At 33.9% G+C, this 26376-nt stretch overlaps 2 protein-coding genes across 4 annotated transcripts; both read left to right on the top strand.

Annotated features, from left to right (window-relative positions):
* The first annotated feature begins 5541 nt into the window (after window positions 1-5541).
* Window positions 5542-16501, top strand: LOC100806786 (60S ribosomal protein L3). Of its 2 annotated transcripts, XM_003536370.4 has the most exons (20): window positions 5542-6057; window positions 6600-6795; window positions 6891-7126; window positions 7209-7308; window positions 7445-7628; window positions 7784-8050; window positions 8127-8472; window positions 8574-8711; window positions 8795-8920; window positions 9023-9235; window positions 9327-9597; window positions 9836-10032; window positions 10129-10479; window positions 10849-11224; window positions 12645-12720; window positions 13802-13896; window positions 14225-14335; window positions 14833-15137; window positions 15544-15953; window positions 16059-16501. In XM_003536370.4, exons 1-20 carry the CDS (start codon window positions 5977-5979, stop codon window positions 16315-16317), a joined length of 4338 nt encoding a protein of 1445 aa, XP_003536418.2. In that variant the 5' UTR covers window positions 5542-5976; the 3' UTR covers window positions 16318-16501. The 2 variants fall into 2 exon arrangements, with proteins under 2 accessions (XP_003536418.2, XP_003536417.1); XM_003536369.5 differs by lacking the exons at window positions 5542-6057; window positions 6600-6795; window positions 6891-7126; ... (10 more) ...; window positions 10849-11224; window positions 12645-12720 and adding an exon at window positions 13478-13544.
* A 1632-nt stretch (window positions 16502-18133) lies between these two features.
* Window positions 18134-26143, top strand: LOC100805732 (polypyrimidine tract-binding protein homolog 3). Of its 2 annotated transcripts, XM_003536368.5 has the most exons (16): window positions 18134-18354; window positions 18458-18534; window positions 18935-19002; window positions 20317-20388; window positions 20495-20571; window positions 20741-20819; window positions 21135-21258; window positions 23058-23122; window positions 23210-23259; window positions 23433-23474; window positions 23576-23627; window positions 23734-23791; window positions 23894-23907; window positions 24389-24496; window positions 24575-24718; window positions 25579-26143. In XM_003536368.5, the coding sequence occupies exons 3-16, from the start codon at window positions 18946-18948 to the stop codon at window positions 25966-25968; spliced, it is 1332 nt and encodes a 443-aa protein (XP_003536416.1). In that variant the 5' UTR covers window positions 18134-18354; window positions 18458-18534; window positions 18935-18945; the 3' UTR covers window positions 25969-26143. The 2 variants fall into 2 exon arrangements, with proteins under 2 accessions (XP_003536416.1, XP_014618827.1); XM_014763341.3 differs by lacking the exon at window positions 18458-18534.
* Window positions 26144-26376: the final 233 nt, after the last annotated feature.

Raw genomic sequence — 26376 nt, 5'->3', positions numbered from 1 at the left:
AGTTTAAGTATTGAGTAATGACCTAATTCACTGGAAAAGCATTCCACAGTCAACAGTGTGAAACTTGTTTCCTTCAAGCCACGTGGTGTGTGCAGGTGCCTGAAACATGGGCTCTGACTTTTATGATTTTTTTTCATTTATTATTTTTGTCAGAGATTATTTATCACGTTAAAATATTGACAGAGAATTATTTTTTCTTCAATAGTACACTCAAGAAGAAAATACACTAATAAATGTATAGTTTGGTTATAACTATGTAGTGAGTTTAATCATTTACAGAATAAAAATATTGAAATTAAATAATATTATTTTATCATAAAATTGATATAATCAAATATTTTAAACAAATAAAATGAAATAAAAGGAATAAACTAGTTAACCGTAATAAAGACTAATGTAGGATAACCTTGGGGTGAGACAGGGTCTCGTTCCAGGTGTATAAATTTTTTTGTTAGGAAAATCCTTGAAGGCAATTGGTTTTTATTATTATTATTATTATTGAAAACATGGTTGGTTACTTAATTTGGACTAACCCCGTGGAGAAGATTACCATATGAATTTGATGCTTGCCACGTGGACAATAGCATAATGAGGAGTACCAGAATTAATATGATGATGTTCTAAAATTATCACAATTTCTTCATCCTTTTGATTAGGTGAGGCCAATTGTTCAATCACTCATTGATTATTGTGTAAAATAAAACTTAAATCATCTTACCAAGTTTAACCACTTGCAATTTTATGGGTTGGGATTGAGATTAAGTGCATTACCATAAATAAATATTGACTTATAATAAGATCCTTGCTAGTGCAATCCCATTTGATGATTTTCTACAATTAAAAGCAGATTATTATTAATTTGATTGTGAAAAGCTTACAACTGATTCTCTCTTTGGACGTCCAACAACTGAACCCTTGCCTTTCAGTGGAAACTTGCTCACTCTCTCATATTCCCCTATGCACTTGAAACTTCCTTGAAAAACAAAGCTAGATGAATTGAGTCGCAGAAAAGAAACCAAAAAGCCAATCCACATTCTCATGGTCATCGTGAACATACTATACAATTATTGTTCCTTTGGCCTTTGCTTCTTTAAACCTTTATTTTTCCACCTTTGCCTTTTCTACCAAGTGCAAGTGCTTCAATAAAAATATAGCCAGAGCCGCGATCATGGAAACGCGTTTTTCATATGCATTGTTGCACATGCATATAGTATATTATATATACACCTGAAAATTGACTTCCTAGAGGGAACAATTACAAAAGGAAAATTATGATTTATGAGAAATAACTTTCTGATACAGAGAAGTAGTCTCTTTTTGTATGCAACAAGTGAGTATATCTAATTAAGCAGGGGGCGGTAAAAGAAGGGAATATTGAGTGGCCCTTGTTTACTATACTTTCAATATATCGAAATTAACTTTTAACGTGTGACTTGGAATTCCTAGGCCGGTTTTTTGATTCAGCAATTTGATTTTAACTTTACTGGACTATAATAGGTTGAAAAGTAAATTATGGGTGGGGAAAACCTTATATGTGATTGGTGAATTTCAAAAGTGAAATCGTACTTCTCATATGACTTTCTTTAGTAATTACTTTAATATTAAATCCAAGTTATAAGTGGAGGCTAGGATTAGAAAGATCGATATGGGAAAAAAGAAAATTAGATGGAATTGATAGTTTTTCACATGTATTTATCTTGGATGGGAGGATTAGAAGATTACTGAAAATTAAACTCTTTTGTAATTGCTAATTATACCGTTGGCCTAATAAGTGTATATGCGTGTTTCGTTTCACGTTCCTAGCCCTGGTTACTAGCTAGCATTATAAAAGTGTTCTCTTCGCTTATGATGTAGTTAAAATAAAAAGAGTGAGTACTTCAATTTCTGATTTACGTAATCACTATGAAAACCAAAGCCGCATGAAATCTAAGTTCAGAGCATGATATTGCAGACAAAATGTCCCGTCATTTCATGAATATAGAAAATTGAAAGAATGCTAGTCTATTTCATACTTCTAAGTTTACATATATATCTCCACGAAAGGGACCATACGTGTAACTTATATGACATAATTCAATGGTGCCCCATCCGAAAGCTTTGTTCTGCATTTACCACCTAATTAAGAAAGGCAATCATAGACTAGGAGAAGGTGACCTATCCCAACATTAAAGACCATATGGTCCCCCTGCTTTGTCTTTTAACCAAACTCACTCATCAGCTAATGCTTATCAAAATAATTACTTTGCGTATGTTACACCAAAAACTTATTAGTTAAGCTATCTACATTAGAATATATAGTTCTTTCGTTAATATATACTATTATAGTATTATTATGAGCACATATAAGTAGTTAACTAAGTCCAAAATTTTTGTGGGTGGTAGGTGCACTTTAAGCAATAATATATATATATATATACCAAAACTGATCTCAACCATTAAAAAAAAAAAAAAGCTTAACTGAAATCAATGTAGAGCTCAAACAATGAAATTTGATTAGTTTAGAAGATTTGTTGGGTCTTTCATAATTTATTCCACAGTTTTCCTTCTCAAGATAGTGGCAATGTCCCATACGTCTGATGCTAATAAATATCCAAGACATCAATAGATGGGTACAACCTGCTATAGGATAAAGGGGTCATCTAAATTGGCCCACTTGCCCTAACTTATGTCTTAGGGACGTACCCTCGTAGTTGAAAATATATGTGAAATTCCCCCTTTTATTCTCTAAGTTTGTATTTTGTTGTCACCGTGATATCTTAAAAAAATATTTATTAATTTTGTTAATAATTGATTTTTGTTAGAGAACCGACTAATTATATTTTTTTCATTCAAAAGAAATATAAAAATAAAGTACATTTTGTTTTTCAAAAGATATACTACTTCTAAGAGGGTAATGTTATGCAAGGTGCATGTTTTGTGGAAAGAAGGATATTATTAGGTATTTAGATATTTGGTATATAGAAAGCGATAGTGTTAATGTTATACTGTTCTAGCACATTCAAGTCAAAGGTTTGTCAGATGATGTTAAAAATAATGTTTTGCCTGTTTCTCAGGAAAAATATAAAAGGAACAAGATCTTGTTTATTGTTGTGGTTGGTCAATCACTTTCACAAGCCATAGTCAAGTCAAAACAGAAATACTATGCAGTTATTTGTATGTGTTTTATCTTTTCTTTTCTCTTCCATCTCTTTTCTTCTTTTGTACATTAGTGAACATTATTCTTGCTGTCGGTCTCCACATTGAATAATTCAGTCATGAGAACGAAATTAATTAATTAGCTTTGCAAAAACAACAATTAAAGTCCCTCATGGAATGTACAGAGATTAGATTTCGTATTATAAAATTAGAAAGGGAAAAAACCCAGATAATTTTACCAATGAAAGTAATTATAATGCAGATAAATTATTCTTAAATTAAACTCGTTTAATTAAAAAGTCTCAGTTAATTGCAGACCCTGCTGTGCTTGAGGCCACATATTGTTGGACATAGAAAACTTGAGGCTTATGAGCTTATCAAGATCATGGCAATATTTACTTTAATAGGGCTAACCTTAGTATAAAAGCTAAAAAAGTATCACCAGATTTATTCTAATAATACTTATAATGTCACTTTAAGTTATATAACTGGATATTCCGTTTGTATTCTAAGCTTTTTATTTTTTCACAGCGATCATGATTCTCATCGACAGGAGCCCTATGAAAAATGCAAATTAGGCCTCGGGGCCTTGTTTAGGAACTTTAGGGCCTTAGACAAACTTTTAAAGAAACATAATATTATATAAATTATTTCTCAAATTTTTATTTTTTTTAAATTATAACTTTTTTTATCAATTAAACTCATTTTTATATGTTTTTTTTATGAATATTAAGACATTTATCAAGAGTACTGTATATTGAGATTGAATTAATTTTTATTTTTTATTTTTTATTTTAAGTTTTAAAAATCAAGTTCCTACTTTCTATTTGATTTTTTTCCTATTACTACAAAATGTAAATAAAATAAAGAAGCACTACATAATATAAATAAAATATTTTTTAAAAATCTGATATCAATTAAGGTATTAAAAAATATGAAAAAAAGATACAGAAACAATGAAAATGTTGAATAAATGTTATTTTTAAGTAAAACAACTGATAAGTCATGCATCAATATTTCTAGTCTTTAATGTAAAAAAATTATCTCTAACATTAATAATCACGCTCCTAATAAACGGCATAATTTATTATAATAAGCTACAAATTCAATTTTCAATTATATATATGATTTTGGTATTTAGCTTTTTCACCTTTAATTGTTAATTAAGACAAGTAGTTAACTTTTGGGCAATTTTCCAATCATAGAACACATTGCAATTTGAAAAATAAGAACGGATTCAAGTAAAAGCTTACATAACAACAAGTAAAATAAAATAAAATTAAGAGGCCTATTGAATTGCCTTGTACTATCCATGACCTTATTAGGCCTACATCAAAATAAAAATAAATATTATAAAAAATAGTTAAAGTAAATATAAAATGAAGTCTCACATTATATATAAATAAAAAAATTAAACATAATATAATATAAAATGAAAATAAGACTTATAAATTTATGTCTTATCACTTTAGACTAAAGTGTAATAATTGTAAAATATCTTAGGTATAGAGAACCATACCTAAAGGAAGAGAAAAAAACCAAACTCAAAATATTGTTATTTAGGAAATTTTAATTAAATTGGAAATAAAATATTACTTGAAAAACCAAATTAAATAACAATAATTACAAATATTTGACATAAAAAATAAGTTGGAGAACTAAATTGTATAAAAAATATTCATAGCACCCAACTAAAACTTGAAAGAAATTTCATTGTCGAAAATTATAATTTTACCTTTTATTTATTGTATGTGTTCGTTAACGTCCCAGAAAGAAGCACATTAATGCAGTTTATACAATTTAGAAGGCATGGTTTATATTGCTTAATACTACTATTATTAATAGTAAGCAATGGGTTATAAAAAGAACCATACTTAATGCAGTAATGTCAAATACAATTTAGAGGCATATTAATATTCAGTTTACCTAGTCTAACATTTACTAAAAAGCGTGGAGAGAGTTTAATCCAGACATGACACGTTTCCCCCGTATTATTATGGCCAAATTGAAAATCGAATTTGATGCTATAATTTAATTTATGAATTAGGTCTTCTTATTTTATAAAATTATACAATATTTTTGGATCATAATTTGACGTTGATCATTATACATGTGTCATAATTTTATTAGATGATGACGGTCATGTTTCATGTTTTGATTGATCAATGAAAATAATTTTATATAAATAAAAGGACTCAATTTGTACTTTAAATTAATGAGAGACTAAATCTGAAATTGGAGTTAAATTGAAAGATCAAAAATACAATTTTATCTATTATTATAATAGAATTATATGACAAAATAATAAATAAAATGGACCTAATTACTCGAAGGACAAAGTGGCTGACACAAACAGAAGTGTCTCACACACTATTTATATCCCATCCCGCCATGTTTGGTTATCCGTTGAACTTCCAACCCGTGCCTAGATTCTCTTCTTCCTTTTTTTTTCTCACACTCAAATTTTTACCTTGTTTTTGGTTGTTGCAACCTGCAGTGTGCAACAAGAAGCTCGTGTCGTGTCTGTCACAGTTCCACACCCATTTGTAAAACTCAGTTTTTCAAGAAAAGAATCATTCACTCACTCGTTACTTCATTCATTACACCCACCAAAGTAAATCGCTTTCCTGATTAACCTGCTGCCTTTAATTACTATCCAACGCCCCACGCCTTTAAATTTCTATCTTTGCTTCTCTCTCTCCGTGCCATTGTTTGGGTACTATGCTTAATAGTAGTGTGGGGATGGGTGTTCCCTGTGAATGTGATGGGTACCCGAGGGTGTGTGTTTTAATGTGAAGCTGTGCTATTTGAAGATTCAGGTGGTGGTGAGTGGTGATTTCAATGGATACCAAGGGGAGACTGGTTGCAGGGTCACATAACAGGAATGAGTTTGTTCTCATCAATGCTGATGAAACTGCAAGAGTGGGTGTAGCCTTCTAAATGTGTTACTTTTTCTGCTTTTGTCTTTGCTCTGTAACTCATTACACAAAGCCACCTCAAGAGTTTGAAAAAAAAAGAAGGAAATCTCTTTTCTTTCTCATGGATTTCCTTTCTGAAGTACTTCATTTTATTCTCATAATGAGTTTTCTGTTGTTTTGGTGGAAATAGTTTCTTATGTGTTTTTTTTTCTTTCTATTCACAATGAGAGTTTCAAGCTGCGATAAAATGTATTGATATTCGAAGAATCTTCCATTTGCTTTTTAGTTTTCCTCCAGCTTCATGGTGAAAGAAACAGGAAAAACTGTTTCACCCAATTGGGTATCCGAGGGTCAATTAGGTCCCTATTTTTCTCCTCTTGTTTCTTGCTCCTTTTATGTTCTGCTACTTTTTTCTCAATTTCAGAGCTCATAATTAACTGCATGAATGAAAATCCTATCATGTGCACCTTCCATCTTCTATTAGTGAACTCAACTGTCTAATTTGCATGATCTGCTCGAGGCTAACATTGTGCACCTTATTTGCAGGTGAATGCTGTTACAGAATTGAGTGGACAAATTTGTCAGATCTGTGGGGATGAGATAGAGGTTACTGTTGATGGTGAACCATTTGTTGCTTGCAATGAATGTGCATTCCCTGTGTGTAGACCTTGCTATGAGTATGAAAGGAGAGAGGGAAACAAAATTTGCCCTCAGTGCAAAACCATATACAAGCGCCTAAAGGGTGAGGTTTCAACCAACTTTTACTTTGATCTCTTTGTTATATATATTATATATCCTGGGGACATATACTTTTAGTAACAATGGAACCAACATCAGGTAGTCCTAGAGTTGAGGGTGATGAGGAAGAAGAGGACATTGATGATTTGGAAAATGAGTTTGACATTGGAAGCAATATCAGGCATGACCCTCATCACGTTGCTGAGGCCTTGCTCTCGGCTCGCCTCAATGCTGCCCGTGGTTCACAAATGAACGCTCCAGGGATCACCACACCATCAGAGTTTGATGCAGCTTCTGTGGCGGCTGATATTCCTCTCCTGACATATGATCACGAGGTTAATTGAATTTTTCAAATCTCATGGTTGTAAATGACATTTCTGGGTTCTGGATGTCTAATTATGATTTTTGTCTATTAAGGATGTTGGGATTTCTGCTGATAAACATGCTTTAATTATTCCCCCATTCATGCATCATGGGAAACGGGTTCATCCAATGCCTCCTGATTCATCTGTGCCAGGTAAGTCGTTTTATTTTGTTTTGGTTTGCTTGTGCACAACAGTTTATGTGATGTGCCTTATTATAACTTGTTTTATGTTCAACCTAGTTTCTATATCTTTTTCCTTTTTTTACAAATAAGGCTGGTGGTGATGCAGTTCAACCCAGACCTATGGATCCTAAAAAAGATTTAGCAGTTTATGGATATGGAAGTGTCGCATGGAAGGAACGAATGGAGGAATGGAAGAAAAGGCAGAATGAAAAAATTGAGGTGGTTAAGCATGAAGGGGGTAATGATGGTGGGAAAAATGGTGATGAGCTTGATGATCCAGATTTGCCAAAGTAAGTGCTATTATGTAATTCTTATCATTGCTATTCCATGAACTTATATCTTTTAGATTACTTAATCTGCAACTAAATATGCATCAATTTCTATTGTATCATATCCTTTCCTTCTGTTTGGTTTAAAAATATTTGATTTGAAACTGTGTTAACAGAATGGATGAAGGCAGACAGCCACTGTGGAGGAAGTTGCCAATTAGCCCAAGCAAGATTAATCCCTATCGAATTATAATAGTACTCCGGATTGCTGTTCTTGGTCTCTTTTTCCATTATAGAATTCTCCACCCGGTCAATGATGCATATGCATTGTGGCTAACATCAGTAATATGTGAAATCTGGTTTGCTGTGTCTTGGATTTTGGATCAGTTTCCCAAATGGTGCCCAATTGAGAGAGAAACATACCTTGATCGTTTGTCATCGAGGTATGCATCTTTCTGTGTGCCTTGGAGTTTTTTTACTTAATTATTCAACAGCTAATTCTTTGCAAAAACTTAACAGGTATGAGAAAGAAGGAAAGCCATCTGAATTAGCTGATATAGACGTTTTTGTTAGTACAGTAGATCCTATGAAAGAACCTCCACTTATAACTGCAAATACAGTACTATCCATCCTTGCTGTAGATTATCCAGTGGAGAAAGTTTCATGTTATGTCTCAGATGATGGTGCAGCTATGCTGACATTTGAAGCCATTTCAGAGACTTCAGAGTTTGCAAGAAAGTGGGTTCCGTTCTGTAAGAAGTTCAACATTGAACCTCGGGCTCCTGAGTGGTATTTTGCTCAAAAGGTTGACTATCTGAAAGACAAAGTGGATGCAACATTCATCAGGGAGCGTCGTGCTATTAAGGTTTGAACTTTGAACCAATTCTCATTATGGTTTTGTTTTACTTTGTTGCTATCATCTCAAAGCCAATGATAAATTTTACTTCGTGGTTTCAATGTTGGCAGAGGGAGTATGAAGAGTTCAAAGTGCGTATCAATGCATTGGTTGCAATGGCACAAAAGGTTCCTGAGGATGGCTGGACAATGCAGGATGGGACTCCGTGGCCCGGGAACAGTGTCAGAGATCATCCTGGAATGATTCAGGTGAGTACCATTTTGGTCTGAATTCTAGGTTGTGAAAATGTTGTGCCAGTTTTGATAAGTTCAACTGTGATGCACTTGCACAGGTTTTCCTTGGTCAAAATGGTATTCATAATATTGAAGGGAATGAGTTACCTCGTCTTGTCTATGTGTCACGTGAGAAAAGACCAGGATATGAACACCACAAAAAAGCTGGTGCTATGAATGCCTTAGTAGAGTCCCTTCCCTCTTGCTTACATAAACTTCTAATATTTCTTGTGTCTTTCCATTTTACTGACCAATTTTTATGATGTGTTGGCTGATTAATTGTCAAGGTGCGAGTCTCAGCAGTCATATCAAATGCTCCTTACCTACTCAATGTTGATTGTGATCACTACATAAACAACAGCAAAGCACTTCGTGAAGCCATGTGCTTCATGATGGATCCTACATCAGGGAAAAAAATATGCTATGTACAATTTCCTCAAAGATTTGATGGGATTGATCGTCATGATAGATACTCAAATAGAAATGTTGTATTCTTTGATGTAAGTAAAAATTTGTAGTGGATTTATACTTGCATATATTTTACTGTGCTTTGGAGGAAAGGCTAATCTGTGTTTCATTATATTTATATAGATAAACATGAAAGGTTTAGATGGCATCCAAGGACCAATATATGTGGGAACTGGGTGTGTCTTTAGGCGGCAGGCGCTCTATGGATATGATGCCCCTGCTACGAAGAAACCACCAAGGAAAACCTGTAACTGTTGGCCCAAATGGTGCTGCCTGTGTTGTGGATCTAGGAACAAGAATAGGAAAGTGAAGTCAGGTCCAAGAAAGAAAATAAAAAACAAGGATGCTACAAAGCAAATACATGCACTAGAAAATATTGAAGAGGGAATTGAAGGTACACAATTCCTCAAATTGGCATTGCCTTTCATTTGGGAACATTTCTAAATTATTCTAAAATACTCTCTTTATAGGTGATTGCATTATTTGCTACTATTAATATATATATATATATATATATATATATATATATATATATATATATATATATATATATATATATATATATATGCTGCATACTTTAATTTTCTTAGTAGGTGAGACTTATTGCGTTCCTCTTGAAATCCCAATCACAGGAATTGACAGTGAGAAGTCATGGTTAATGTCACAACTAAAATTTGAGAAAAAATTTGGGCAATCAGCTGTTTTCATAGCCTCAACACTTATGGAAGATGGGGGTATTCTAAAAGGAGCAACTTCTGCATCACTCTTGAAAGAAGCCATTCATGTCATCAGTTGTGGTTATGAAGATAAGACAGAGTGGGGGAAAGAGGTGTGACATATCCCTTGGCTACTTATTTAAGCTGGAGTTTATTATATTTATATGCAAATGTTTGTATAACTGTACTAAATTCCAATTTCCTTTCAGGTTGGATGGATATATGGTTCTGTTACAGAAGATATATTAACAGGTTTCAAGATGCACTGTCATGGTTGGCGATCCGTGTACTGCATGCCTAAAAGGCCTGCTTTTAAGGGTTCTGCTCCCATAAATCTTTCAGATCGTCTGCATCAAGTTCTCCGTTGGGCACTTGGATCTGTTGAGATCCTGTTGAGTAAGCATTGTCCTATATGGTATGGATATGGTTGTGGCTTGAAATGGCTGGAGCGTTTTTCTTACATAAACTCGGTCATTTATCCTTTGACATCACTTCCCTTAATTGCCTATTGCACCTTGCCGGCTGTCTGTCTTCTCACTGGAAAGTTCATAGTCCCTGAGGTAGGATCAAATCCACTATCAGTTCTATTTCATTTACCCTTTATGTTTTGAATTAATGGAAAGAGATGAAATGAAACGGAATGGAATGATATTAGTTGTTATTGCTTAGATTGCTTGAAATAGGATGAAATGAAATCAAACAATGTGGAATGTATTCCATTCTATTCCATCCAATGCAGGATGGAATAAATTTATTGTTTAATAGTTTCCTTATCATTCCATTCACTTCCCAAACTATGAAATAGAAACTTTAATCAATTACATTTCATGCCATTTGAGCAATTTTATATTCTAGGAATCCATAAATATAGAATGTTTTTGATGCATTGTGTAGAACTTTTAGCTGATGCTTTGTGTTCTTGTTACCAGATTAGCAACTATGCCAGTATCATTTTCATGGCACTCTTCATCTCCATAGCTGTGACTAGCATCCTTGAAATGCAGTGGGGAGGTGTTGGCATACATGACTGGTGGAGGAATGAGCAGTTCTGGGTCATTGGTGGTGCCTCCTCACACCTCTTTGCTCTCTTCCAGGGTTTGCTCAAGGTTCTGGCAGGAGTTAACACAAACTTCACAGTCACATCAAAAGCTGCGGACGGCGGAGACTTTGCTGAACTCTACCTCTTCAAGTGGACATCATTGTTGATCCCTCCTTTGACCTTGCTCATCATAAACATAATAGGAGTTATTGTAGGTGTTTCAGATGCAATAAACAACGGCTATGATTCATGGGGTCCCCTATTTGGTAAGCTATTTTTTGCTCTTTGGGTCATTGTCCATCTTTACCCCTTCCTCAAGGGAGTCATGGGAAAACAGGAAGGTGTTCCCACCATCATTTTGGTTTGGGCTATTCTTCTGGCTTCAATCTTCTCACTTCTGTGGGTGAGGATCAACCCATTTTTGTCAAAAGGTGGCATTGTGTTGGAACTTTGTGGCTTGAATTGTGACTAGGAAATTCAAGTCCTAGATGGTTAGATATATTTTTATTTTATACAGAAAATGACTGCAATATGCACAGTTTTTGGTCAAAGACATCCGTGCATGCAGTAGAGTGTCTATTGGTGATAGGCATTGCTGCCAAAAGGGCAATTGTAGTGTAGAGGGTGTGTGTGTAGATACAGATGGCTATGGTCTGACACATAAACATTTGTTTTTAGAGCATTATTCTTTGTTACGTGTGCATTCTGTGAGTTTAAGACTTTAGAAGATTGAATTTGGAGATCAGTGAGGTGTTGTAATTTATAATTTCCTTCTGAATGAAGTGTATCATCTTTGTAATAAAATTTAGTTCCTTGTGTTTGAAATCCAAATAGAAAAAATGGGATCTGTGGTGGTTTTGTTCTTGCAGCATGTTTTGTCTATAATGTTTGATGTAAGATGATTCGCGTTAATTCAGAAACAACATCGTTTAGCTTCTAAGTTTCAAAATTTTGACACGTAAAATTTGCTATGCACTTGTAGAAGATGTGCAACCACACACGTCAGTTATTCGGTTGCATAATTAATTTCAAGTCATTTTTATGCTACTCCTATTACTGCTCATTAGTCATTAGATAGTGCATTGTTAGAGTGAAATGGAGATAGGAAAGGAAAAGATTTATTTATAAGGCTTATTCCATTACTGAGGCTTTTTATTGTGCCTCTATGAATACATAATAAAATGGTATTCAACATTCAAAAGTTATTGAAAATGCAAAATTAAAAAGGTTTATTAGAAAAGAAAGTATATTTTATTATTTAAAAATATATGCAATATTCGTTTTATAAGATTGATTAGGAGTTGGGTTTTTAAGGAAGTGGGAGGGAAAGACAAATATTTTGTTTTTAAATTAATAGTTAAATTAATACTATGAGTTAATTTTATGTTAATGTTAATTCGTTAGATTTTATTTTAAAGTATAGATCCTGCTATTCAGTACCATGAGTTTAATAGTCAAGATATCATTGATAATACTTTCTGGAATCTGTCATTGTCCAATGACCAAATAATTGATTTATTGAATGCTTGAGTGTCCATCTTATTTTTGTACATGGAGTGATTCCAAGAAAATAAAGTGCATGCTAGATGCATGAATAAAATTATAGTTGGATAAGGTAAAACTATCAAAGTTTATGTCATTTTCATTTATTTTTTAAATAAATAAGTTGTCCTATATTGTTGACAGGCCGCAAGTTGGAAATTTTGAAAATTGAAAAGAGAGAGAAAATAGCAGCAGGGATACATGGGACATGGCGAATCAGGTAAGTGTAGTAACCACGCGTTATGTGAAGGAAAGTAAAAATGGAGATGTCCATGTTTTTCAGTAACAGAAAGGATGCAACTCTTTTATTCATCAAAAAGTAGTTTGAAAAAAATACAAATGATTTTTTATATTTTTTTTACAATTTTTATACTTTTTGGCATATTGTTCTTTTTAAACTAAGTACAATTTCAATACTAAAAAAAAAGAATGTAGCGGACCGATTCGTGTATATGCATGGATAATTGACTTGTTTACATTTTAAAAAATAAAGTGGGTTAATGGAATGAAAATAAAAAATTCATGTTTATTTGGGCAGGAAGTAACTATTTGTTTAAGACTTTTGTCATAGGGGTTATTACATCCAACTTATTTTTAAAAAATTAACTTTATCCTTTAAAGTAAAATTCAATCGGTAGGAGTGTTTTACGAAATAATTCAAAATTAATGGTTCATATAGATCTCAAACATATAACTTTCGCGTTATTAATACAATGCTCTAACCAATTGAACCAATAGACTAATTATATTAAAAAAATAATTAACATCTATATATATATACTACTAAAATTTCAAAAAAAATCCATCCGGATAGGTGGGTTAGATATTTCTCAATTATGTTTTTCATAATCTGGCCCATTGGTTAATTTTTAGGGTGGGCTTTTATAACAAAAACTCAGAAGGGAAGCCCATAAAAACCTAGCCCATAAATAAAATAAAAATAAGAAAAGGGGTGCTCCTATAAAAGCCAGAAACTAGGTAGGGTTTTAGTTCAGTGCCTCCATTCGGGACTGTAACTAGCCGCAGCACGAGGAGCAGCCTCAGGTTCTCCCATCTTCACTCTCTCTAGCAATTGCTCATGCTCCTTTTCTCTTCTTCGTTTGCATTTCGAGATTCGTAGGAAAAATGATGTTGTTGACGATGCAGTTTCATGTCTGTTTTCGTTGTCACATTTCCGAATCCGAACGCGATAGTAGTGACAATATTAACAACGATTTCTTTCCTCATTTTGTCGTGTTAAAATTTATCACCTGTCTCTCGTTTTCATTACTGACGTTTATTTTTATTTTTTGTTTTTGAAGGAGGAGAAGGATGTCTCACAGGAAGTTCGAGCACCCAAGGCACGGTTCACTGGGATTTCTTCCCAGGAAGCGTGCTGCTCGTCACAGGGGAAAAGGTAATTTATTTTTTAAATTATCCAGTATTCATTACATGGTTTTCTGTCTTGTGAGTTCTTTTAATTATCATGAATAGCTGTTGTGAATTTGCAAAGTCAAAGAAGACGCTCTTATGCTAATTATGATTCCGCTGATCTGATATAACGATATTAAGATTATTGTAAACCTAGAATGTTGTTGTTTTCATCCATTAATTTGAGCTTCTGGGGTTTAATAACTTTTGATTAATGAATGGGCCTGAACATTTTTTATGTCTTTTTTTTCGTTGAATGGATTGTCATGTCAGTTATAACTCTGTTACTTTGTGTTTTATTATTACTCGTGCAGTGAAGGCATTCCCCAAGGATGACCCATCCAAGGCACCCAAGCTCACTGCATTCTTGGGTTACAAGGCCGGTATGACTCACATTGTTAGAGAGGTCGAGAAGCCAGGATCAAGTGAGTTCCATACTTTGCTAATTAATTGAAGTTAAATGATATAATGTCGTCAACCATGTGTTTTACTCAGCTACTTACTTGATCACCAATAGCAGGACTGCCATTGGTTTGATTTATTTTCCTATTTTTTTTCACCGAACTGTTTTCCCAGATTTTTGTATCCCGAAACCATTTATTTATTTGATAGCAAATTACAGTGATTGGTGATAGTGTTTTGCCACAAATTACCAGAGTGGATTATTGATTACTGATTATTGAGATTACTAGTAATTTGAATAACACAATCCATACCTGCATTTGCTTTGCATAATTATCTCACTGCAGTAAATCTGAGTTTTCAATGTATTTTGACAATATTAAAATGCGTGTTTTCAGCTAATGTTGCTTTTGATTTTTATGAAGCTAATAGTATTGAATTCTTTAACTATTACATGAAACTTTCTCTTACTTGTTATAGCATCATTTAATTATCTAACTATATTTCTTTTTTATATCAGAGCTTCACAAGAAGGAAACTTGTGAGCCTGTTACAATTATTGAGACCCCTCCAATGGTTATTGTTGGTGTTGTGGGTTATGTGAAAACTCCACGTGGTCTCCGAACATTGAACACTGTCTGGGCTCAGCATTTGAGTGAGGAATTGAAACGTAGGTTCTACAAGAACTGGTGCAAGTCCAAGAAGAAGGCCTTCACCAAGTACTCTAAGCAGTATGAAACTGAGGAGGGAAAGAAAAACATTGAGGCGCAGCTGGAGAAACTGAAGAAGTATGCTACTGTGGTTCGTGTTTTGGCTCACACTCAGGTACTAACCCCACATTAATGTGATTGCATACCTTTTCTTTGTTTCCCTGATTTCATTTTATATAATGGTTGTTACATATATAATGATAGTTTAGCACTTTCTTTTCAAGCATTTATCCATTTTATGGGTTTATTTTGCCTTGTGTCCTGAGAATGATGAAATTCTTGTTCTTGTGCAAATGCAGCACCATGAATTAGGTGCTATGAGCGGCACTTTCCACACGAGATTTCTGACTCCCATTTGTCTTTTTTTGTCCACTATTTTGGAATGAAATTTTATAGAAATTTAATATCTGTTCCTTCTATTTTATGTTCTTTTAATTCCAAATTAAGAGTCACTTCCAATTATCACAAATTATCATGATTGAGATTTATTCCTAATAGTCTGTCTGCCTTGAATCTTACAGATCAGGAAAATGAAAGGGTTGAAGCAGAAGAAAGCCCATATCATGGAAATTCAGGTTAATGGTGGTAGTATTGCACAAAAGGTGGACTTTGCATACAGTTTCTTTGAGAAACAGGTTCCTATTGATGCAGTGTTCCAGAAGGATGAGATGATTGACATCATTGGTGTGACCAAGGGTAAAGGTTATGAGGGTGTTGTCACTCGTTGGGGTGTTACCCGCCTTCCCCGTAAGACTCACAGAGGTTTGAGGAAGGTTGCTTGTATTGGTGCCTGGCATCCTGCAAGAGTTTCATTCACTGTTGCCAGGGCTGGTCAGAATGGATACCACCACCGAACTGAGTTGAACAAGAAGGTTTACAAGCTTGGCAAAGCTGGAGATGAATCTCACTCTGCTCTTACTGAGTTTGATAGGTTAGTGTTGTCTTCTTGATTATGGTTTTGTGCAGTAAATTATTGAACAGCAGGAAGTACTTTGGTTGTAAGTCAAATTAACCCTCTACTTGTTTTCTGATCCAGGACCGAGAAAGACATTACCCCAATGGGTGGTTTCCCTCACTATGGTGTTGTTAAGGATGATTTTATCATGGTCAAGGGATGCTGTGTTGGTCCCAAGAAGAGGGTCATTACATTGCGTCAATCCCTCCTTAAGCAGACTTCTCGTGTTGCTCTTGAGGAGATCAAACTCAAGTTTATCGATACCTCTTCAAAGTTTGGGCATGGTCGCTTCCAGACCACACAGGAGAAGCAGAAGTTCTTTGGACGCCTCAAAGCATAATTATGTTAATTGGATGGAAATGCTGGAATTCTATTTGGTTGCCATCACTTATAAACTTTGTAGTGTTTCTGTTTTGATATTATGGATTCTCGGGTAGTGAGTTTTTTTTCTCCTTAAGTTGGCCAAACTTTTGTTTCAGGGAAGACTGATCGTTTATTTCAAATTTTGTTTATGAGTTTATCTATATTATCCGTGTTTAATGAATTTCAAAGTTATTTAATCTTTTGTTGAAACAAAATTCATGATCGACATGATAGTTGGTTTTGAGATTGGGTACTGTTGGTTGCATTCTGAATGATCAGACATATTTTGGATTGTGATCTCTATTTGACTGAAGGATTAAGAAAATGCTATAGTTTTTTCGTTGGTGAGAAAAAGGGGCCGGCCCCTGGAAAATGCTATAGTTCATTCCATGCTTTAAAGGATGGTTCATGCCATGAAGCTGGAGAAATATGAAAAGGAGAATTGAGTCGTTAGTATCGATTCATTATTAGTTCAAATTTCTTTATTAGCGTATTATGAGGAAATTACATTTTTTAATAACTTACGCAACAAAATTTAAATATGCAAAAATTATTCCATTATTTGTAAGGTGTTACTGTCTTTTTATGAAATAGAGGAAATATGATGCAGATTTTAACTTCAATATAACATCACCCCATAGTGTGTTATCCTTTATCCAGTAATCTAGGCATTAGAAGAGCATGGGCGGCATGGCCCAATAACCCTATAGTCCTATACGTAGCTCCACACTCTGGATGTGTCGTTCCAATTAATCAGATGAATAAGATAGCTAGTCTCTTTGCAATTGCATTGATATTTGGATTTGGACAAATGTAAATTTCCTCATTCAGTGTGGAATTGGATAAACTTTTTTTTTGAAAGGATTGGATAAACGTTTTAAAACTTTGTTTTGATATAGAATTAGTTTTGATTAAAAGCAAAATAATGTTTTCATAGTTTGATAAAAACTGATGTGCAGTCATCATTCATCAATAATGATATGAAAAATAATATCAAATCAATATCGTCATATCGAATTACGAAAATACTTTTGACAATACTTATGCAAGTGGGATTATATACTGCAAAAGCAACAAAAATGCTGCTTTTATTTAGTTTTTACCAGAAAAATGTTGCTATTATATTATTAAAAGAGAAATGTTATAGCTAACGAAATATTTCAGCCGAATAAAAAACCGATCCATAATTTGAAGTGCAGACCGCAGACTAGATTTTGCTCAAGTTTATTAAACATGTTGAGAAAATTATCATATCCCGTACTCCTTCCTGGTCTAAGCTCATAAAATCTCATTTTTTTTACATTATAAAATAAAAGTACAAAATGATAATTTTATGCAGTCAACTAATAAAAAAATTATCAAAATGATAATTTTATTAACTCTTACAGTACTAATTTAAAGTTATTCCGAACATAATTTTTGATTTTTTATTAATTGACAATGTAAAAAAATCTATAATCACAAATATGATCTTTTACTCAATAAATATTTACAAATTAAACTCAGAAATACAATTGGAAGAGACACGTGTTAATTTGCTAGTATTTTTTAATTAATAAATATTAATTATTAATTGTTTCTAGTAAAAGGAATTTGAACTCAATATTTTTCTTTCATTCCTTTTTTTCAACCATCAAATTAATTTTATAATTTCTAATTTGTTAGTTATAAATATACACTTATAGTTCACTTTAATATCCCAGTGATAATAATACCGAATTAATTTACATGAAATGAATATTTTGGTTGGGTAGGCCAGATAAGCATGAAATGGCAACTCAAGAACAGATGGATAAGTTTTGGTAGTTGTTGAGTGTGATGAGAGACCTAAAAAGCACGAGCAAATCTTCACACTTGCAACCTTAAATTCAATCTCTCTAGTGTATAATATAATGCTCCAAGGGAAGGTAGTTATATAAAACATGACATAGGGTAACCGTTCACGACATCATGCGTGCCACTCCTCTTTAAGACTAAAACTCTCTCTCTCTCTTTCCGTGTCACCCTCTTTCAGGCAAGTTATTTCTCTGTCTCTCTCTATTTGCTTCTCCGTTTTGAATGAAGGAACGTGCTGCGTGTTTTGTTTGCTGAGATGTCACGATTTGCTGCAACTTTAGGGCTCTGAGCTGGAATTTGGACTTACCCTTTTTTCTTCTTCGAGATTTTCTGCACTGCTTTTCGTCCCTTGATTCAGGTCTCCAATTGGATATTCGAGTTTGATTGAGTGTGATATAAAAAATTTGTTTTTTCACCTTCTTTCGTGACTTGTGTGCTTCGTCCGTGAAGCCCCACGATTCTTTGCATTATGATTTATTGGCATCGATTGTGATTTAGTCCAATTGTGTATTGTGAAAAATTGGAATTGAGGATACCTTTTTAGCTTTATTCAGTTGTTATTCAGTTTTAAGTGAGGATTTTGGATCATGCCAATTGCGAGCTTTTACTCCAGTTTCTTGCTTTTTGCTATAGACTGATTCAAATTAGAGAACTGTTGGGGTTGTTTGATGCTATCCATAAATTGAACAAGTAAACAGAAACAGCTTAAGTGATTCATCGTCCTTGCCATCGTTATTTTTATTTTCTGGTTTTTACAGGTTAATTTGCAATGACCGAACCTTCCAAGGTCATTCACGTTCGAAATGTGGGCCACGAAATATCTGAAGTACCTTCTCTCTCTCTCTCTGTCTCTGTTGGCTGTCTTCTTGGTTGGTTTGCACATGTTTTGTTTTGGTATTATGATTATGTCATTGCCTTACTAAGCTATGATTCAATTGCTTTACAGCGTGTTTGGTAGCAAATAGCACTGAAATAGAAGGGAAATAGGGTAGAGGGCGAGGAAATAGAGAGATAAGTTTTGGGGTGTGCTTGGTAGAGTGAAAATAGGGTAGGAGAAAATTAAAAGGTATGGATACCATAACTTTTTTATTTCTTTACAAATCTGCTGTGGATTGGAAATGAACAGTGAAAGGCTGTGTGTTTGACATTTTTGTGATAATTTATTTGTAGCCGTTAGAAACAGCCAAAAATTGCGTGACCAACTACATTTTTGGGCGGGCTTCCATGTTTTCTGGCAGTTAAAAACCATTAGAAAAGTATCGCTAAAAAATAATCATGTAAAAAAGAAAATCGATTATCTAATATCTATAGATTATTTATTTTTTCTGATTTCTTTCTTCCTATTTATTCTCTATTCTCTCAAAACAAACACCTCTAAAATTCACTTTATTTCTTACCTATTTCCATCCACTGTATTTCTTTCCCTCCTAGCAAACATACCATTAGCTTTGTTTTGACGTGATGAGAACTATAAATTGACCAAAAGGGTGAATGAAAAGAGAGTGGTAACGGGGTGTGTTTGGTTTCTATTTTTCAAAAACTGCTTTTGGTTTTCAAAATACAACTAAACAAGGTTGTTTAGACAAATGGTGGACGGTGGTGCAAGACATAGAGCTGAGTTTGGAATTGAGAGAGAATGAGAGATGTTGAACAAGATGATAATAGAAGATGAGAAAATATCTAAATATCTCTGAACTGTTTCTGTCCTTTGGATTTAAACACTTGTTTTGGAAACAATTTTCAAGATTTAATAGAATTTGGATGAGAATTTAATTCATAAATAGTGTGGAATTGTTTTAGAAAACAGTTTTTAAAATCAAAAAGTGAAAAGGAAATCAAACAAGCCCACTCAGGAAATATCACTTTTATGAAACTTATAAAGGGTTCTACACTTTCCATTTTAGATTTTTAGTTATTGATCGCAACCCTTTTTTGTTGGCTTTAACAACACATGCACATGTACACACATACAGAGTATATCATAGAAGCTGCAGGGCTATCTTGTCTTAGTGGAGTTGAAATGAACATTTCTATTCATAGTTTGTCTTAGCAGAGAACGAATAGTGCTTCCTTTACCAGCAGAGTTTTTACTTTCACAAGTTCTTGAAAGATTAATAATCTTTTCCTCCTTTGATTGTAGAATGACTTACTTCAGCTGTTTCAGCCTTTTGGAGTCATAACAAAGCTTGTCATGCTGCGTGCAAAAAATCAGGTTTTCTTTTTCATGACTTTAAACAAGACTGACTGTTTGTCTTAGAATCTTAAGGTTGTTTCATTTCATTTTTATTTTTTTTGTAAAATCTGTGCTATACTTGCAGGCTCTTATCCAAATGCAAGATGTTCCTTCTGCAGTTAATGCTTTACAATTTTATGCAAATGTTCAGCCAAGCATAAGGTACAAATGACTTGTTTATTTCTGTCTTTTAAGGGTGTAAATGATTACATTGACTATAGTTTTCATAATTTGATTTTTGGTTTCAAATTTGGATATTTTTAATGCTCCACTTATTCCCTTTGATATTAAGATTCCTTAACAATATAATTCTCCTTTTGTTTTATTCTAGGGGGAGGAATGTTTATGTTCAATTTTCCTCACATCAGGAATTAACAACAATGGATCAAAGTCAAGGACGAGGAGATGAGGTTGGCCTTTTTGTGTTTATATTTTGGATTGAAAACTGCATGCTTTGTTCAGTCAGTTGCTTACAAAAGCAGAGAGAAATGGTTGACCTTTTTCTTTCTGGCATTTGTATTTTTTCTTTTTTTGTATGATATTCCTCCCCATATCTTTGAATTGTCATCTTGGACTGTCCCATTTCAGTAGGGTCAGTGTGTTAAATTGTTATATTCTGTACTTTCCTTTTTCTCTTTATCATGTACTTCTCTATTTATTCTTCTCTCTCTGTCTCTTCGCTTTCTCTATGCCGTCCTGCTGTCTGGAACTCTCTGGATGCACAGCCAAACCGAATTCTCTTAGTCACAGTTCATCACATGTTGTATCCTATGACTGTGGATGTGCTGTATCAAGTATTTTCTCCCCATGGATCTGTGGAAAAGATTGTAACATTTCAGAAGTCAGCTGGTCAGATTCTGTCAGATTTCTCCCTTTCTCTTCTTTCCATCCTATTAACATTTTTGTGTTTCTGGACTTTAACTAGGTAGATTGAGGTTATATTTTTGTCATGCAATTTTTTTTAAATAAGCAAATATATTTTTTTATTTTTTTATTTAATATTTTTTTGAAAGTTTTGTATTGGAAAGTATCGAATGTTGTTGTCTATTGATCCATGTAGCCAACCCCCATAATAGGATAAAACTTGGTTGTTGTTGTGTGTAAATGGGAAAATAGAGGTAGTAGAACAAGGTTCTTTAAGTTTAATGAATTTTAATGGCTCTTGTTTTTCTAATGTGTTGTGGAATTCTTCTCCATTTTCGATGCATAATGTGAGTATGTGATTTAGGGTTTAGGTGGGAAAGAGAAAGAAATAAAAGGGAAGAAGGGAAGTGGGAAAAACAGAATAGAAAGGATTGGAAGAGATGAGAAAAACAGAGAGATCAAAGAACTCCTTCCAAAAACTACTTACAGAAAGAGGATCCCTATCACTTATTATCTCAACTCGTGCTCCATGAAATCTGAAGATCTGATTCATGCAGTGTTGAGCAAGTGTTGCTATTGTATATGGATTCGAAAGAGCAACAAAATGGGCATACTTGCTCTTATAAGATCATTGATGACCCAAATAGTATCTTTGCCATGGCAGTAAACAAAAATTCTGGGCTCTATGTTATCTTCTTTTTCTGAAGTTAAAGTTTTCAATGTTTTTGAAGAAATCTTGGGGGAAAAAGGAATATTCTTGGCTATCCCAGCTGCTAACTTCTCTTTTGGCTGGGATCTACTACCCACTATCGCGTTCTTGCTGAACTTTCACTTATCTTATGTACTTGCTATTGTGCTAGTGCTCCCAGAAGCCACGTTCTTGGTTGACATTTTCCTCTTAGCCTACTTTTGCAGCTTGGTTTCTTGCATATGTGCCAAGCTGTGAGCTTCTCTAATGGTTCTTCGCTTGAAAAAAATGGACTGGGCTAGTGTATTCTTCCTGAAAACAAGCCATATAAGCACTGACAAGGTATTCTTCAGAAGAGCAAAGTTCACAGGAAGTTGCATCAAATTCATCATTAAAATCTGCCAAGGTGCCATGTTGTTTCAAACGCATGTTATTTTCTTTGTGCGTATCATGGCTCCCTCCTTTGCAACCATTTTCAAGATTGTCAGAGGCATCAACTCTTTTGTTCATTAGCCGTTGAAGCTGATTTGAAATGCCCTCCTCCATGTCTAATGGTGTATCGACCTTTGCAAGCCTATGCTCAGGTTGATCTTAGCGTTCTTCCATTTTGCACATCATCTCCAGTGATCGTGTTTCTGTGCCCCTGGGTGAAAAAATTCTGGTTTGGTGGCCAAGGACAGGTAGGTTCTAGATACCAATGATATGGGATTTAGGTGAGAAAGAGAGGGAAGAAGAACAAAACAGAGAGAGAGAGAGATCAGAGATGACAAATGAAAGAGATCAAAGAACTGAGCACTGCACTTCTATTATTATTATTATTCCTGTCTATCTAAAATATAACAGCCATGCTTTATTTATAGGCAGCTACCTAATAGCTATAAAATCCTAACTAACATTAGATGACTAACTAACTAACATTCTTTTCCTATTTATATTTACATAGCAAAATGCATATGCCCTTGTCCTGTAATCAGTTATGAGGATTGTTAATAAAACCTTTATGGCAAAAAATTATTGTTATATTTGATTTATGCATGCATGTTAGTGTACCATATGTTCCACTAATTGTTTTATTATGTACTTGCAAACTTTGTAGGCTTTCAGGCTCTCATCCAGTATCAATCACGTCAGAGTGCTGTTGCAGCAAGAAGTACACTTCAGGTTGTTTAGCATTCCTTTCAGGCTTTACTTGCCTTGTTAATTTTATTATTGTTTCTGAATAGTGATTGAACTTTTGGAAATTTCTAGGGACGCAATATTTATGATGGTTGCTGTCAGCTGGACATTCAGTTCTCAAAGTATGTTAAAATTTATTTAAGCAATTTCATTGTGTATTGGCTTGTGGGTTTATAGAGCTTATGCTGAACCCACTTGTATCCCCCCAACAAAAAAAAAACTGTCTTTTCATTTTCTAATTGTTTTTTATTTACTTTTTTCTTATATGGACATTTAATTCATCTTAATTTTTCAGCCTTGATGAATTACAAGTGAACTACAATAATGACCGTTCAAGGTGATTCAGTCAGTTATTGTGTTTCTGTTTTTGTTTGCTAGTTAATCTCTTTTTGACATCTTGTTATGACATTGCTGCTGACTTTGTTGCATCTTTCACAGGGACTTCACAAACCCAAATCTCCCCACAGAGCAGAAAGGCAGACCTTCACAAGTATGTTCTGTTGGTTCTTTATTTGTCTATTTATGAATCAAATCTGTTGATCTTTGTGAAGTCCATTCTAATATATATATTTTTCCTTTCATCTTCTGTTAAGCAGCCTGGATATGGTGATGCAGGAAACATGTATGCTGCCCAGGGTTCAGGAGCCAGGGCAGGTGCTAAATATTTTAAACTGCTTTGGTTGGTTTGGTTTGGTTTGTTTATCACATTGTGTTATTTTTTAATGTACTGACGATTGTCTTTTTTCCTCTTTACAGTTGGATTTCCACAGGTGGGTATTTTTCATGTCCAGTTGAAGTCCCAATTTGATATTATTGAACAGTTGAATATATGAAGAAATTATCATCATTCATTTTGTATCTTGTGAAAGTGTAGAATTAGAGACATGTGATGACTAATCTCTTGTTTTACTGATCTTTCTAAAATATAAAGGTACAGCATACAAAGTTTGTATGATTGTAGCAAACCAATTTGTAGGAATTTTTGTTTATCTCACAATATGTTAGAGCTTTGTTTTTAAGTTGATTTCACTTTTCAAATTGGGGTTTAATTGAGAGAGAGAGGAGTATGTGTGTTGGGATTTTGCTTTTTGAACTGTGAGAGATTTCTTTCCATTTTGAGACAAAAGACATGATAATATGAACACATTATTTTCATCTTTTAATTTTTAGTAAAATGATTACAGACATGGATGACAATGAGATGCTTTCTTCCTGAAAAAACAATTTACTTATTATTTTTTTCAATTATAGATGGCAAATGCTGCAGCCATTGCAGCTGCCTTTGGGGGAGGTCTGCCTCCTGGAATAACTGGGACAAATGACAGGTGTACAGTTCTTGTATCAAATCTTAATCCTGATGTAAGCACTGTGTCTGGTTTCATCTAGAAAGTTCTCTCCATTTCTCAGCTTATTTAGCTTCAAATATGTTTATTTCAGAGAATTGATGAGGATAAACTATTCAACTTGTTCTCTATTTATGGGAACATTATGAGAATTAAACTTCTCCGAAATAAGCCAGATCATGCACTTATCCAGATGGGAGATGGTTTTCAAGCAAAACTGGCTGTACACTTTCTGAGGGTGTGTTTCAGATATACCTTGCTGTAGATTTCAGTGATATCTTTACTCAAATGAGAAGTTACTGTTGTTTGTTACATATGTTATTATTGTTCTCGGTGATATATCATTGTATTACTTCAATTCTTTTTTCCACAATTTCAATGCATATATTTGACAATTCATCACAAGTTTGCTTAGTGATTTTGTACAATTTTAAAAGAAAATGAAGAAACTTTGGGAGAGCAAAATCAAATATCTTTTCCAGAGGTTCTAGTTGTCAGTTTTTAATTAAATCTATATATAAACTTCCCCGAAAATTTATCATATTTTGATTATTCTGTTGATAAATTTACTTCTAAATACATCTTCCAGGGAACTTTCTACCATGCCTTCTGACATTGTCTCCAACAGTCAATGAAAATCTTTTACCCAAGTCTTAAAATTAATTTCATTTATTGATGGTTTTATTTTCCTGATGCTTCTGTATGTTGTATGGATCAGGACTGAAATTGAAGGATCTATTTTATGAGAGGATTTTTTTTATCTAAAGATTTTTTTCACTATTAAAAAATGTTAGTGTGCGCCCCATACTTTTTTTTTTCATTTGTAATTTTACTTGTGTTGTTTGACATGCAGTAGCATTAAATATACTGTTGATGAAAACCATAGTTGAATATCCTAATGAGCTGACATTGTTTAATCTCATCAAATTTGAATCGCCTACACTTCAATTTTAATTGATGGTTTGTGTTGCATATGGGAGAAAATAGAAGAACAATGAACTACATTCACATTCACACTGCATGCTTGTTGGAATTAATTTGTATACCTTCTTTTCTGGTTGTAAGCTGATCATAAACATTTTCACCTTTGAGATGTAGGGAGCCATGTTGTTTGAGAAACGATTAGAGGTCAACTTCTCCAAGCATCCAAAAATAACCCCAGGTGCTGACACACATGAATACATCAGTTCAAATCTCAATCGTTTCAACCGTAATGCAGCCAAAAACTATCGGTATTGCTGCCCCCCAACAAAGATGATTCATTTGTCCACACTTCCACTAGACATCACTGAAGAGGAGATTGTGAGCCTTGTAGAGGAACATGGAATCATTGTCAACAGCAAAGTCTTCGAGATGAACGGGAAAAAGCAGGCTCTGGTTCAGTTTGAAAATGAGGAGCAGGCTACTGAAGCCCTTGTGTGCAAGCATGCAAGTACACTTTCTGGCTCAGTAATCCGTATCTCCTTTTCGCAGTTACAGAATATATGAGTCTTTGTTAAGGAGTTGTGGACAACCAGAGCAACAGTTGTTGTGGACAAGGATTCTGAATTTGGGAAGGATATTTCTTATGCTGATGATGATCATCTTCCTTATCTTGTATTTGGTTGCTTTGTTTTCTAACTTATTTACTCTTAATATCTACTCTTTCATTTTTCATCTTTAATCATTTATCTTCTCATCTGCATTGCTCTGCTAGTTATGTAGGATGCTAACATAATGTAGTGGGGAGGTGTACATTTTTGTGATTGAGGATAGGTTCTTGGGGAATAGAAAGGAGGGGGATTCACTACCTTCTTATAGTCGTTTTTATAAATCATTGTTGTATATGTTTTGTAATTCAGGCTAGAGTAGTAAGTAGGCCTTTCTGTTGTATTCTCAATCCATGTCAAAAATATT

Source organism: Glycine max, chromosome 10 (assembly GCF_000004515.6).
Source record: "Glycine max cultivar Williams 82 chromosome 10, Glycine_max_v4.0, whole genome shotgun sequence".
Lineage (NCBI taxonomy): Eukaryota > Viridiplantae > Streptophyta > Magnoliopsida > Fabales > Fabaceae > Glycine > Glycine max.
The sequence above is the reverse complement of the archived record's forward strand: the minus strand, read 5'-3'. Positions and strand labels throughout refer to the sequence as shown.

Excerpts from the sequence above, each read along its gene's own strand:
- LOC100805732 (XM_014763341.3), top strand. The coding sequence starts at position 18,946 with ATGACCGAACCTTCCAAGGTCATTCACGTTCGAAATGTGGGCCACGAA. Across the intron at positions 21,259-23,057 it reads AACATTTCAGAAGTCAGCTG|GCTTTCAGGCTCTCATCCAG; the intron begins GTCAGATTCTGT and ends CAAACTTTGTAG. Across the intron at positions 23,123-23,209 it reads CAGCAAGAAGTACACTTCAG|GGACGCAATATTTATGATGG; the intron begins GTTGTTTAGCAT and ends GGAAATTTCTAG.
- LOC100806786 (XM_003536370.4), top strand. The coding sequence starts at position 5,977 with ATGGATACCAAGGGGAGACTGGTTGCAGGGTCACATAACAGGAATGAG. Across the intron at positions 7,629-7,783 it reads GATGATCCAGATTTGCCAAA|AATGGATGAAGGCAGACAGC; the intron begins GTAAGTGCTATT and ends CTGTGTTAACAG. Across the intron at positions 8,051-8,126 it reads CTTGATCGTTTGTCATCGAG|GTATGAGAAAGAAGGAAAGC; the intron begins GTATGCATCTTT and ends AAAACTTAACAG.